Below are 13,275 nucleotides of genomic sequence, written 5' to 3'. Positions count from 1 at the left end.
GCTGTCGGTGCTTGTAATGATTTTTGCGTCTTTCTCCGACAGTTTAAATGCTTCCACACTGCTGACGTGTGTGCTGCATAATAAAGAGTGCACGCCTCACTCTGCGCTGGTTGCTATTTGATCGCGTCATATCATTGTTCGGTACAATTTATTCTGTCTTTTCGCTTACACCGAAAGAGCTTTTTTTGCTATTTTCGGCCGAATAATTTCGGTTACCGAACATTCGGTGCATCCCTAATGGGTGACGTTGGGCTGTTCGCTAACAGTAAACCACTGCTCAGGTATTTCCAACTTCTTTCTATCCCAAAAACAGGGGTGTCCAAAACTGCTCCTAGAGGGTCACTGTCCTACAGAGCTCCAGCCCTAATTAAACACACCTAATCCAGCTAATCAAGGTCTTTAGACTTACTAGAAACTTCTAGTCAAGCTAAAATCTGCAAGATGTCTGCCCTCCAAGACCAGGATTGGACAACCTTGCTCTAAAAAGTTTGCCATTAGTATATCAGGATAATGAAATGAAGGAGATGTGGCTTGGCAGGTAGTTCACATGCTCTGACATGTTGTGCAATCATAATTTATCGTCTTGTTTTGGGTCAGAGGTGATTACTCGCATTGTTTTTGCGGCTGGCCAGAGTTCTGACTGGGATGTTGTGCTGAGGAGATGCTGGATCAGCAGTGGCAGTCTGGATCTTATGTAAGACTGACACTGGATCCTGAGAGACTGAGCCAGAACAGTGAATGCGCTTCTGTTTGTGCTTTTTCTCATGATCTCTGGCATGGAATGTTTGAGCCGTTCCAGGGGCTTTTCATGCCACAGGGCCTTTCAATGGCCAGCGCTGAATAGCTTCAGTCGGGTGGTTGTGTTTTGAGCTGACCCAGCATAAACGTTTCTCTGCCTGCTCTCCATCGGAGCTATGAATGAAGAGCAGGAGAGGTTGAGGAGACTACAAATAGAGTTGCATATCCAGTTAAAGGGGTCACTTTATGGAAAACCTTGATGATGTCCTTGATATTTACACATATTCACAGAGGTGACTCTACACTGGAATATAATAAAAATGTATGATTTACTCTGAAACAATTGTCACTGAGAAATTGCTAGTAAATTTCACAGATGCTGTGCAACATGGTCACGAAAAGTTATCGTTTGCACACGTTTTTTAAGCATTGTGGTTTAAAAACAAGTAATCTTAAGCCATTAAAACGCAATCAGCTGCGAAAGAAAACTCTTTTTTTTCTGAGAGACGTGAGATGCGCACACGTGAAGACGGAGTTATTTTTGCTGCTTTATAGGCCTTGAATGGTTAAATAGCCTGCACACACTTATATGTGTCAAAATGGCAATTTTTTTAAGTATCCTCATAAACACAGTAAGTTTTAAAGCAAACGGCTGAGAAAGAAAACGTGTATATATAACAGTATAAGTTACTGGAACGTGAAGGTGAAGAAATCTCCAGGATGAAAGTGTCGGCTGGGTGGCATTTGAAGTTCAAAGGCTCCTTTCAAATACATGTCCCTTACATTTTCATTTCCTATGATTCTGTCAGATTTAACAGAAAATTGAAGTGTAGCATGCCAACACATTTTGATATTTTGCAAAGTGCGAGGAGTAATTAAACAGATTAACATGAATTTCAGTCTAAACCAACTACATTTTGTGCTACTTGAGGGCATGATGATGTGTAGGGCACAGCTTACTGTCTAGCCAAAGGCATTATTGATCCAGATAAACACTCAGGACGGCAGAGTAATTAGCTCCTAGAAGACCATAGAATGAGTTCATACCTGCTTAACTCCTGAATCCACCTCACAGAGAGGCCAGACAGTGTTTGGCAGCTAGAAACACACCTTTGAGATCAAGTGTGTAGTTTCTACCATTGGTCAGACAAACAGGAAGCCCTTCCACCAAATTCATGTCATTGGTTGAGCTAGTTGACATGTCACTGTCAAACGAACAGAGCCATGTTTTGAAAGCATCACAGAGTCCATATTCTTCAGGATCATTGTCCAGTGTCTGTGCTATTTGTCTCCAGAAGTTACCAATGATAGAAATGTCTACCTAATTTTCTTAAACTAGAGTTGCGTGAAACTCTAAACACCTGACACGCGGGTTTGTCAACGTGGGCATCTGTTGTTGTTGTTGCTGTCTCAAGTAGATTTTTGTTGCTTTTTTATCTCTTCTGTTTCTATTTTAACTGTGGAACAATGGCATTGGTATGTGTTGCCACCTTGTGGACAAACTAATTATCGCAAAAAAAAAAATTAAGGCGCAAATGCTAACTGTAAAGTATGTGCCCAAAATATTTTTAAGTTTTGACGCAAATGCTTAATGTATGTGTCCGAATATATAGCCTTTCAAAGTAAAATTTATTTGATAGCTTGTTTGAACACAGGTGCTCAACACAAGACAATTAGAAAGTTTTATCTTTGTCAAGTGTCTGCGCTATTTCTCTCCAGAATTTATGGGCGATAAAATGTTGTTCAAACTAGACTGAATCTCAATCCATTTGCACAAATGCTCATAAGTTCAGGCGTCTATTGTTGTGTTTGTTGTTGTTGTTCCATCTATTCCTTTTCTCAATTGTGAAATCAGTGCTGCCAACTTGTGGACAAACTACTTAAGGAAAAAAAATCAAGGCGCAGATAGAAAAACCAAGAAAAGTACATACATGTGTAAAAATATACATAATATATATACATAATAAAAATACAAAGTACACACATTTATATATGTAAACAAAAACTTTTTTTTTGGATGCGATTAATCGTTTGACAGCGCTAGTAAAAACCTAAGTATGTTTTGGGCTTTACTTTTCAAGGCTTACACTTTTCAACTGGCAAACAATAAACTAGATCCTTTTATACACTAGATTTATTTCTTTATGTATGGTTTATTAAAAGATTATTATTTTGAGCTCTTTTTGCCTCACAATCACTCAAAATGCAATTTGATGCTGACATCTGTACATGAGCTTTGATATCACTGCCTCCATTTGTTTTGTTTATTTACAGTGGTTTTACACAATTTGGAGCATCTACATTTAAAAGGTTATGTGAGCAACCTCACAAATAAATCCGATTGAAGCAGAAATTCATAACTGGGGACTAATTTACCCATGAGGACTTGTGAATGGCACCAAATAACCCTGTCTCTCTCTATCTGTCTGTCTCTCAGGTTGTGCAGTCTGACGCTGAAGAAGCTGATCGTACTGAAAGAGCTGGACCGCGAACTCAGTTCTGTTGTTATCGCTGTCAAGATACAGGTAAAATGACACCGTTACTATGTAGAGGTGTAACGATTCATCGATACATCGATACGATGCATCGATGCCACGCGTAAAATATCGATAACTGTATTATAAATAGGCACCTTTATTTTGGCACTGTCCACATTTTCACATAATGTCCATCTAAGCATTACCGACAACGCGTGCATTCTCATTCAAACTCACGTATCAGGACTCGATATAAAGACTGTCCGAAAGCACAAGGTGAGCATAAAAGACGCTCGGGATTGTTGGCGGAACAGTTAAGCGCTGTGTGAGAAGTTTTCTGTGCAGTGCGCACACATCTGAAGCGCACGCACACAGACAGCCACACACATCTGAAGCGCACGCACACAGACAGCCGCACACATCTGAAGCGCACGCACACAGACAGCTGCATACATCTGAAGCGCACGCACACAGACAGCCGCATACATCTGAAGCGCACGCACACAGACAGCCGCATCTACACCGAATATTGAGCTCTCTTCCGCTTTTTTGTGCATGGATGAATAAATACAGACAAAATTACTTCAAAATGCGCGTTTTGGCGAATATCCTAGTAAACACAGTCGGTTAGGCATATGTCTAACGTAAACAATTGAGAAAGAAAAGGCATGTGTATCAGTAGTTAAATCCGTGCTTTCGTTCTTAAAGTGAAAGCAAACTAATAATAAATCTAATGCTGTCAAAGAAAAATACAAGTGCTCAATGCTCCTGACTAAATAACCTTTGTAACATAAAAAATTATTAATCTACATTTAATTTATACATTGAAGACTATGCACTTATTTTATTTGATTAGGACATTTCTGTAGCGTACCTGAAAATGTATTTTAGACTGAGCTGAAAAACCTGAAAAGCACTGTTTATTGAACTTGTGTCTTTGTATTTATTTTCTGCTATTGCTTGTAATTTGGTTATCTGTAGAAAAGATTTTTAGCACTGAGCCTATAGTAGCAGTCAGAATTGTTTATTTTCTTTATTATAAAAAAAGAAAAAAAAAGTGTAGGCCTATTTTTTTTGTTGTGAATGTCCCAATTGAGGTACAAGATGTGAAAATTTCAGATAAATGTTCATGATATATATTTTGGTTGCATTTGTGAGTTAATAAAAATGTAGATGGATGTTTAAAATAGGTATATAATATCATAATATCGATATATCGATCGATATACTCCTGTATCGAATCGAATCGTAATCGTATCGTAGAATTTTTTGAGGTATCGGCAAATATCGTATCACTGGGTATGAGAATCGATATCGTATCGTATCGTGACGAACCATCCGATTTACACCCCTATTACTATGTCACTTCTGTGTATGTTCTGGCCTGTCGAAGGTGGAGTGTTGCTGTGTCGCTCGGTGTTTGATATCACACGGGCTCAGAGCTTTACACAAGACACTGTGGTAACTGTGAGCTGTTGCCAAGGCGACAGCTTGCTCAGTGGGAAGATAGGATTGAACGCAATAAGATGGCATGTGGGGGGGGGGGGGGGGCGGGGGCGAAGGAAAGATTACTTTATGTATGCTGATTTAGTTACTGCTTTGACATGACTACTGAAACTAAGGTCTGTCTCCCGAATCATACCAAGGGGGGTGGGGGGGGGGGGGGGGGGTGTGCGGGCTGAAGAGGTGCATTGTGGGATATACTGAGGGGGTCATTTCAGAGCACTTAGAGCACTAAAGGTCGCTTTGGTCACACGGTTTGTGTTTGGTATTTTTGTAAAGCTTTAACTGTTTAAAAAGAGAAATATTTTTACTTCTATATTATTTATATTACTAAATATTAATTTTCTTAGGGAAATAGCAAAAACCCAAAAAATTATGTTTTTGGGGCTGTTCCCACAGAACGTGCCTTTGCATCTAAAAATGCGAGACTCTGCGCTGAGTAATGATAAAAAAGTTAAATAAAAATAAAACTCAAATAAAACAGTTGCCATGCCAACTTGCTACTATTTTTTGGCACAGCGTCTTGATCAAACATGATCTTACATGTCCGTCTAGCGCATTTACATTAACTATGAAAAAGCATTGGAATGGAAAAATGCATTCTGTGTGATAAACATTTTAATTTGAATGAACGCCTGTTAATGCATCTGTTCAGACCGACATTAGCATTTGCATGCCGTATCTGCAACAGATTTCTAATCTGGTGTCCCAATCTTTTTCCATTACATTGTGAAACATTTTTTTGGGTTACATGTCTATACCTGCCATGAGAAAAATTATCAACAAACCTGAACAGTCAAGAAAATTAAGAGGGTTTTTAGGGTCATTTTCTATTTTGATATTATTGTAAAGTATGTACATTATTATGGTTATGAAATGTCACAGCATGGATATGATCTTATATGATGTAATAATTGCATGTATTTGCACATCAACTTTAACGGTTACTTGTATATCAAGGTGGTATTTGTTGTACTGCTTTTAATTTATGCAAAGTTGAATAAAAATCACTGTATTGCTGCATTGTGTCACAGTAATTACAGTAATGAGAATCGCATTTGAGAATAAAAATCAAGAGTAAAAAACATTTGCGATACAGTAATAAGAGTTTAGGGAGGGAATGTGCTTAATTGTCATGAAAATAACGTCACTGACTGTCAGTGATATTTAAAGATCAGTCTTAGATTTAATTCCCAACAGGAAATGATTCTGTCACTCATTCTGTGAGGATTAGAGCACATCCTCTTAGGTAACATGAAGTGCACTTGTTTCGCCCACTCATCTCCTCCAGATGGATCATTGAAGGTTTTAAACAGGTTTACAGTGTGCTCATCAGACACTGAAAAGAAAGGTTGTGTTATACTCTCAAAGCGGCGCCTCAGCGAATTAAAATCATGGCTGTTCTTCAAAAGGACAGAAGATGGGTTTCTGACAGATATCTCATTATTTCTCCTCTTCTGCTCACTGAAGTGCCCACTTTGAAGGCCGAACCATTCACAGCTAGTCTGCAGGCCGGACACAAGCAGACTGAGCGTGCATTTGCTTTCCTTCAGAGCTTGTTAGTGCGGAGCATTTTCTCTGTCTCTTTGTTTGGAGCTCAAGAAACAGAAGGCTTGAATGTGCTTTTGCAGAGACACCTTGATGGACGTATTCTGTGGTTTCCAGAGAGCTTCTTCACATTGTGTTAGTTCTGCGCATGGGTTTGGACAGTAGCCTTCCAAATTGAGACTACTGAAAAATCACATCACATCTTTTGTATTTAATTTATGTGCATTCGACTGTATTATTGTCCAAAACAACAGGTGGCAGGTCATCTGAACCAGAAAGAAACAACAGCGCGAAGTAGTTTGCTGAACTTTACACGTACCTACTGTGGTAAATTATTAATTGCTCACTGGTATTTGGTCATATACAGAAAGTTGGCAACAACAACAAATAAAACATAAGACCAGTTGTTTTCAACCAAGTGGACCAGGGTCCACTAGGGGGCCCCAATAAGTCTTAAAATTATTTACATTTAGTAATATTAACATAACATCTTGATTAAAATGCTAAAAATACGAAATAAAAACACAAAAAAAAAACTTACATTTTTGAGTATGAAATCATTTTTATTACAACAGAAGCAGCTTAAATAGGAATGCCTTTCAATATCGTCTCGGACAAAGCGGGGCTTTAGAGTCAAAAAGGTTGAGAACCACTGATTTTGACTGACTGTGTCTGTGATTATAGATTGTGTTCAACAATTTTAGAGCCTTTTCTCCTTTTAGAGCCTTTAGAGCACCCAGATTATTTGTTCTTTATGTTTAGATTATTTAGCCACCAAGAGTCAGTTTTAGAATCTACCAGAAGTCTTCTCAATGGGTCGTTTTAAATATTGTTTTTAATGTAATATTGAGTACATTTTAAATTAAATGTACATCTTGTGTACATTTTATTTGCTTATTTGTATTAAACAATACAGGGAAAAAAATTAGATTACAGTTTCCACAAAAATATTTGGCAGCAACTACATTGATAATAAACAGAAATGTTTCTTGAGCAGCAAATCAGCATATTATTATGATTTCTGAAGATCATGTGACACTGGAGACTGGAGTAATGATGCTGAAAATACAGTTTTGATCACAACTATAAGTATATCAGTAATTTTTATTAAATAAATGCAGCCTTGGTGAACAAAAGAGACTCCACACTTGAATGTAGCTATTGGCCACTCTGCCAATGTTTAGTTTAGATATGTGCATTTGCCATTAAAACCCCTTATCGGTCAACCAGTAGTGATTATCTGTTTGTGTGTGTGTGTGTGTGTGTGTGTGTGTGTGTGTGTATGCGTTTCACGTGAGCTGGGCCATGACGGATCGCCACATTAGCAGGCAGATGGATGTTAAAGCAGGGGTCTCTGTTGTCTAGTCAGTATGACAGCTCATATCTGTGACTTGCCTCTCAGATGTGCCTGCAAGAGGTTTGCAGTGAAGTGAAACGGACAGTAACAAGGAACACAAATTATTCAACACATTCAGTGTGACTGAGTCATTTTCTGTCTTGTTTTATGCTTTTGCTGTCAAACCATGCGGACAACATTTCAATTTGCAAGAGACTGCGTGGGTTTATTTTCAAACTTTACTTCAACATTTGACTTGATTTGCTTGAGGGTGCATCAGAAGTTTCTTCTGTGATAATTACTGAATGCATGCGTTTGTAAGAGACAGAGATCAGACAGATGTCTTTCCATGTCTTCAGGGGTCCAAACGCATCCTGAGGTCGAATGAGTACATGCTCCCACCCAGCGGCCTGATGGAAACAGACCTGGAGCTCACCTTTTCCCTGCAGGTACATCTGTCTTCTTATACTGCATGTGTGTATCTGAACATATGCTGTTAAGCATTATACTGTTTCATTTAGTAACAGAAGACAAATGTGATTTCATGTGCCAGCTTGGATGGGACTAGGTGTTACTTAGGAGAGAATGTCTGTTGTCTGAATCTTGGCGCTTTGGTAGGTCATGTGATCTGAATATTTTAGGTAATAAAACAGAGTTCAGTCTATGAATATGATATGAATAATACATCCACTGAAATAAGATTAAATATTAATATACTTAATTAAGATTACATTCTTCTTTACTTCTTTCTCTAACCTGCTTAGGAAAAGCTGCAGTGTTTTTTTTAACATTTAATTCAGTGTTACTTGCCCTTTCTTTAAAATTCTTTGTGAAGTTCACTAGCAAGTGGTTTCAAAGGAACGCCTACACCATTTTTTCAGTGTAGTCCCATCCAAATAGGGCTTAGAAGGAATAGTTCACCCAAAAATGTCAAATCAGTCATTATTTACTCGTGTTTTTTCACTGTAATTCCCTATAAAAAATAAAACAGAAAAATTAAAATTGGTTACATTTAGAGGGAGAAAAAATAAAACGTGTCATTGCAATAACATGACTGTAAATTAAATGAAAAATAAAAACAATCTAATCAAATGCGTGGTATGATTACCTTTACTTTGGAACTGGTATTTCCAGATTTTTCATGTACTTATTATTCGTTTTTTTGTACACTGTACGATAAAACAAATGTTTTAATATAGCATTTTGAACAAAATTTCAAAATATTGTTATATTTTTTGTTATTACCCATCCCTATCTAGTTGCATATTTAACTGAGAAAGTGTGTGAGAATATATCAACTTAAAACTACCTAAAATTGAATTTACTCTGAAAGCTTTCATGTTTCAGGGTTTTAGTACTCTTTGCATGGAGTGTTTACTTCATTATCCTTTGTTTCTTCCGAGAACTCTCTATGTTTTTCCCGGTTTGGGTCAGATATCCGGCATTTATAGCTGACACTTTAAGAGTTGCTTTGACAGGAAGAGTGATGGGAAGATTTCATCAAATAAAGTGTGTGTGCTAGCGTTGTCACAATGTTGCTGATATAAATGATGTAATCTCAAGCAACAATACGCTCAAATCACTGTACTGTCGTACTTCCTTTCTTTAGTATCCACATTTCCTGAAGAGAGATGCCAACCGGCTGCAGATCATGCTTCAAAGGAGGAAACGCTATAAAAACAGAACTATTCTGGGCTACAAGACGCTGGCTGTTGGTGTTATTAATATGGCTGAGGTACACAAAACCCTGGTGTCCAGTTCATTGAAGCTTCTGCCAGACTGACTGTGACCTCTTTATTTCACCCTTCTCCAGTAGCAAAGCAGCTCATACTCACAGCTTTCATGTAAAGTCAATATGTCAATACTTGTTCTCTCACATATCACACATTAAAAGAGCCATATGCATTGATATCATAGTGATGGATTGGCTATTTTTGCCACCAGTGTTGGGGAAAGTTATTTTTAAAAGTAATGCATTACAATATTGTGTTACTCGCTCAAACAAACCTTTCGGCAAACTGTTCAGCGGTCATTTTGAGGAATACTGAATCTGTTTTTGTGCAAGTGAAATGAGTAAATGCATGTTCACGTTTAGTCAGCAATCATGTTCACACAGCACACACAACGCCTCTGCACTTATTCCCGATTTCTCTCAACATGGGGACAGGAGAGCTGTCAGTCAATAAATGGGAAAACAAAGTAACTGGCGTTACTTGTAACATGTTACTTCCAACACTGGTTGCCGCAGGTTTGCCATATATATATATTCTTGATTATAATTTGAACTTTATTGTGTTATTCAATAGTACTTTCAAGTTAATACATTTTAAAGGTACTAAATGGCAACTTTGTCTTTACAAAGGCAATTAAAAAATTTAACTACAAAGCAGTGATTGCGAAGTTTGAGAAAGTAGCCGTTCTAAAACTCAGAGTGCAAATATGGTTGAGTTTTCTGAAGTATTAGGTGGATATTCATTGCTAAAAGTATGAAATGAGTGTAAAAGTTTCATTCTCTTTTGTATTTGTAGAGTTTTTCCATTTGGGGTCACTCATGTTAATAATAATTAGAATGTTAGAACACTTAATGACTAATATGTCTTGTTCTTTTGTTTCGAGACAATTATTCTTAAAAAGGTCTAGTGTATAGGAGTGTTGGGGGCCTTTATGTGAGCGTGCACCTACTGGTGCATTTTATTCAGCTATTTAGCCTTCTGAAAATGCCTGCAATTAATCTCGGCAGTTTCACCCCCGCAAATTCCAAATTCCTCTCTGCTGAGATTCCAGCAATAATCATATTCGATAGAGACTCAAACACAGAAAACACTGAACATAGGGGACAATTCATCTATCCAAGAGGTCGATTGGGAATGCAACCTCGAATTGACAAAAAACTGAGGCTTTCAGATGGAGGTCATGAGCTGGAGTTAAGCTGAATGGACAAGAATGTGTCTGAGGAAACTCTTTTGACCATGTGTTACTTATTTCTGAGTGTTTATGTTTAAAGGTGATGCAGCACCCGACAGATGGAGGCCAGATTTTAGGTCTCCATAGTAACGAGAAGGAAGCACCGTTGCGTGCAGCGGAACTCAGTGTTTACTCACTGTCAAGTCAACCTATTGACCCAGAAGACGGCAGTGGTCAGCCAGAGACAAAGGCCAAAGCTTCAGGTGATTCACACAAATGTATCAATATATTAAAATTGAAAAGTGGGTTTACATTTAATGCAAAGTGCTCTCATGAAACTCTAGTTGGCGCAGGCCGATAGGTTCTAACTCAATCTGATATAATCACATTATTATTCACATGGCACAGCTGATTGGTTTCTTTCAGCCAATGAGCTTGCTGCTCAATATTCAAATACTCGGCTAGTGCTTGCTGTAGCAGTCACAATGTGTTTCAGATACCCTCCACCTTTCCCAGCTCCACCTGTATAGATCTGCTATGGGATAATTGCATGTATGTTATATATGGGGATTATTTTATATGTTATATGTGCAGCACAGCAGCATGTCTAAGTCTCAGTACTTGCTCTGCCATAGCACATAGCAAATCTATTTCAAGACCCAACACATTAACATTGCCATGTATATTACCATACTAAACTCTCAGATAGTTGTCTTGACAGAACTGTTGTTGGGCGAATTTCTGTGGGCAGTCCAGTCATTTCAATAGGAATCCACACAATTGCGAATCACGTTAGGCTGTGCTTCATACATCGCTACAGTATTGACAAGAGACAACGTACTTTTTTGCCTTCGAAATTTCACAAATGTTACAACATCTAAATGGCAAGGAGGGGAACACACACTGGCTAAATCTTTAACCACTACACTAAACCACCCCATATACCCAGTTGTCCTTGCATGACTGTACAAACCACAATATTCCATCAGTGATTGGGTTTGTTTATGTACAGTCATTACATTGACTTAAAGATGCTAATGGGCAGTTTGAGTGCATTAAGCGGCAATTAAGATAAAAATTCCCCCGGAAACACTCTGTACCACAAAACATCCTCCCATCCATCATCTCAGAGCACACACAAAGAAAAAGTGACTGATGCTGCGGTACATTAAAAGGGAAAGTAACTTCAGCAGCTCAAGTGTTCTCAAATTGGATCAATAAAATTGCTACATGTTTTGAATGAATAATTTTAATGCTTCGGGGTTTTTTTCTGTTGGATGTCAGATGGTACTGTATGCCTGAGGCCTTTGCTGCATTAAAATGTCAAGTACCATGGGGTCATTAAATGTCTCTTTCTCTTTTAGACCGTTCTCCAGATATGGATAACTATTCTGAAGATGACGATGATAGTTACTCATCAGAGCAAGAGGCGAGTGATGACGCTGTTCAAGGCCAGGTCAGGAGTTCTCACCAATATGACTTTTATATATCTTGCTCTAAAAAAATTTAAAAAGTAAATTTTTATATTATTCCCTGTTTTCTGCTATGAATGTAATCTGTCAATGTCAATATCATTGGTCTTATTGGTGTTAGTTTTCATTGGTGTTAGTTTTCGCATATGGGTTAACTTTAAAACAATACTGTATTGGGAGAATTTACCTAAAAAGAATTCCATCCACTGATAGCATTGTTTAATGGCTGATTATACTGGATTTTGGGTAGTTAGTGATTAAGAAGCTGGTTTTTGCACTGTGTGGTTAATTTAATACTTTGCCCCGTTTCTTTAGAAAAGGATCTCTTCCTATCAAAAGCATCAGATTTCTTGAAATTCTGTTTTAGGACCTTTATGACGAGGATGATGATGTTCAGCGGAAGCCGAAAAAATCTAGGAGGAAAATGATTAGAACCATATCTATGACCCGGGTATGTACAGATATACTCCCTCTGCATTTATCCTGGGGGGCCAGTAACAAACATCTGAGTACTTGCAGAAAGTGATAGGACCCATAATCGAGCCTTGGGGAACACCATTTGTAAAACATCTTTGTATACCAGAGAATACAGTTTTGCTAACTGACATGATGACATTGCCAATAGCTGATATGATTAAATTGTATTATACTATATCACTGTAATATAATCCACCCTGTTCTCTATTTGTTTCTGCATGCAGGCATGTTGTCACCGCAGTACAGCTAGATGACCCTGTCTGTTATCATAGATTAATTGTTTTGATACAAGTCACTTCAGGCAGCTACCTGATAGAAACATAGATACATTGGCTTTGTGTCCTAAAGGTGGTGTTTGGTTCAGTGTTATCTAGTTCAGTGTTTCCCAACCGGGGTGCCGTCTGTCGAGAGCAGGGGTGCCGTGAAAAAAATCTTTTTTTAATATTTTTAAATTGCTAAAATGTTCAAAAAAGCATCTATTATATAATATCCATTTCTGATGTCGCCAATAATTCGAGATGCACCAAACTTTTGGCTGCCGAAAATTAGTTCACCGCTCAGGTTTCACTTTCACGTGGTGTGATGCTCTGCGTATTATCCTGCTCTATGCGTGTGCGCTCCGCTCAGCTCCACTCATATATCGTTCATGCGAATCGCAACAGCAAAGTCCACTCAAAAATTGAGCCGACAGGAAACATCGATGTAGTACAGTATTGTTTCTGTCTGCAATAGCCCTACTGTGTTGTAACATGGTGTGGTATATGGGCAACTCTGGTAACGCTGCCCTCTCATTCATTGATCTGCTAACTGCTATGTTATG

The 13,275-nt window shown here is 38.1% G+C and overlaps 1 protein-coding gene across 4 annotated transcripts in view; it reads left to right on the top strand.

Moving 5' to 3' along the window:
• LOC107588448 (phosphofurin acidic cluster sorting protein 2-like) overlaps positions 1-13,275 on the top strand; it is a 73,354-nt gene that overhangs the window by 34,935 nt on the left and 25,144 nt on the right. For all 4 annotated transcript variants that reach the window (XM_016276541.1, XM_016276544.1, XM_016276542.1 and 1 more), the window contains exons 2-7: positions 3,176-3,263; positions 7,962-8,051; positions 9,212-9,337; positions 10,607-10,769; positions 11,871-11,962; positions 12,346-12,429. In XM_016276541.1, coding sequence (XP_016132027.1) covers positions 3,176-3,263; positions 7,962-8,051; positions 9,212-9,337; positions 10,607-10,769; positions 11,871-11,962; positions 12,346-12,429 — 643 coding nt within the window. The remainder of the gene's footprint in view (positions 1-3,175; positions 3,264-7,961; positions 8,052-9,211; positions 9,338-10,606; positions 10,770-11,870; positions 11,963-12,345; positions 12,430-13,275) is intronic.

Source organism: Sinocyclocheilus grahami, unplaced genomic scaffold (assembly GCF_001515645.1).
Source record: "Sinocyclocheilus grahami isolate Dianchi unplaced genomic scaffold, SAMN03320097.WGS_v1.1 scaffold103.1, whole genome shotgun sequence".
Lineage (NCBI taxonomy): Eukaryota > Metazoa > Chordata > Actinopteri > Cypriniformes > Cyprinidae > Sinocyclocheilus > Sinocyclocheilus grahami.
Note: the sequence above shows the minus strand (reverse complement) of the source record. Positions and strands in the feature narration are given on the sequence as shown.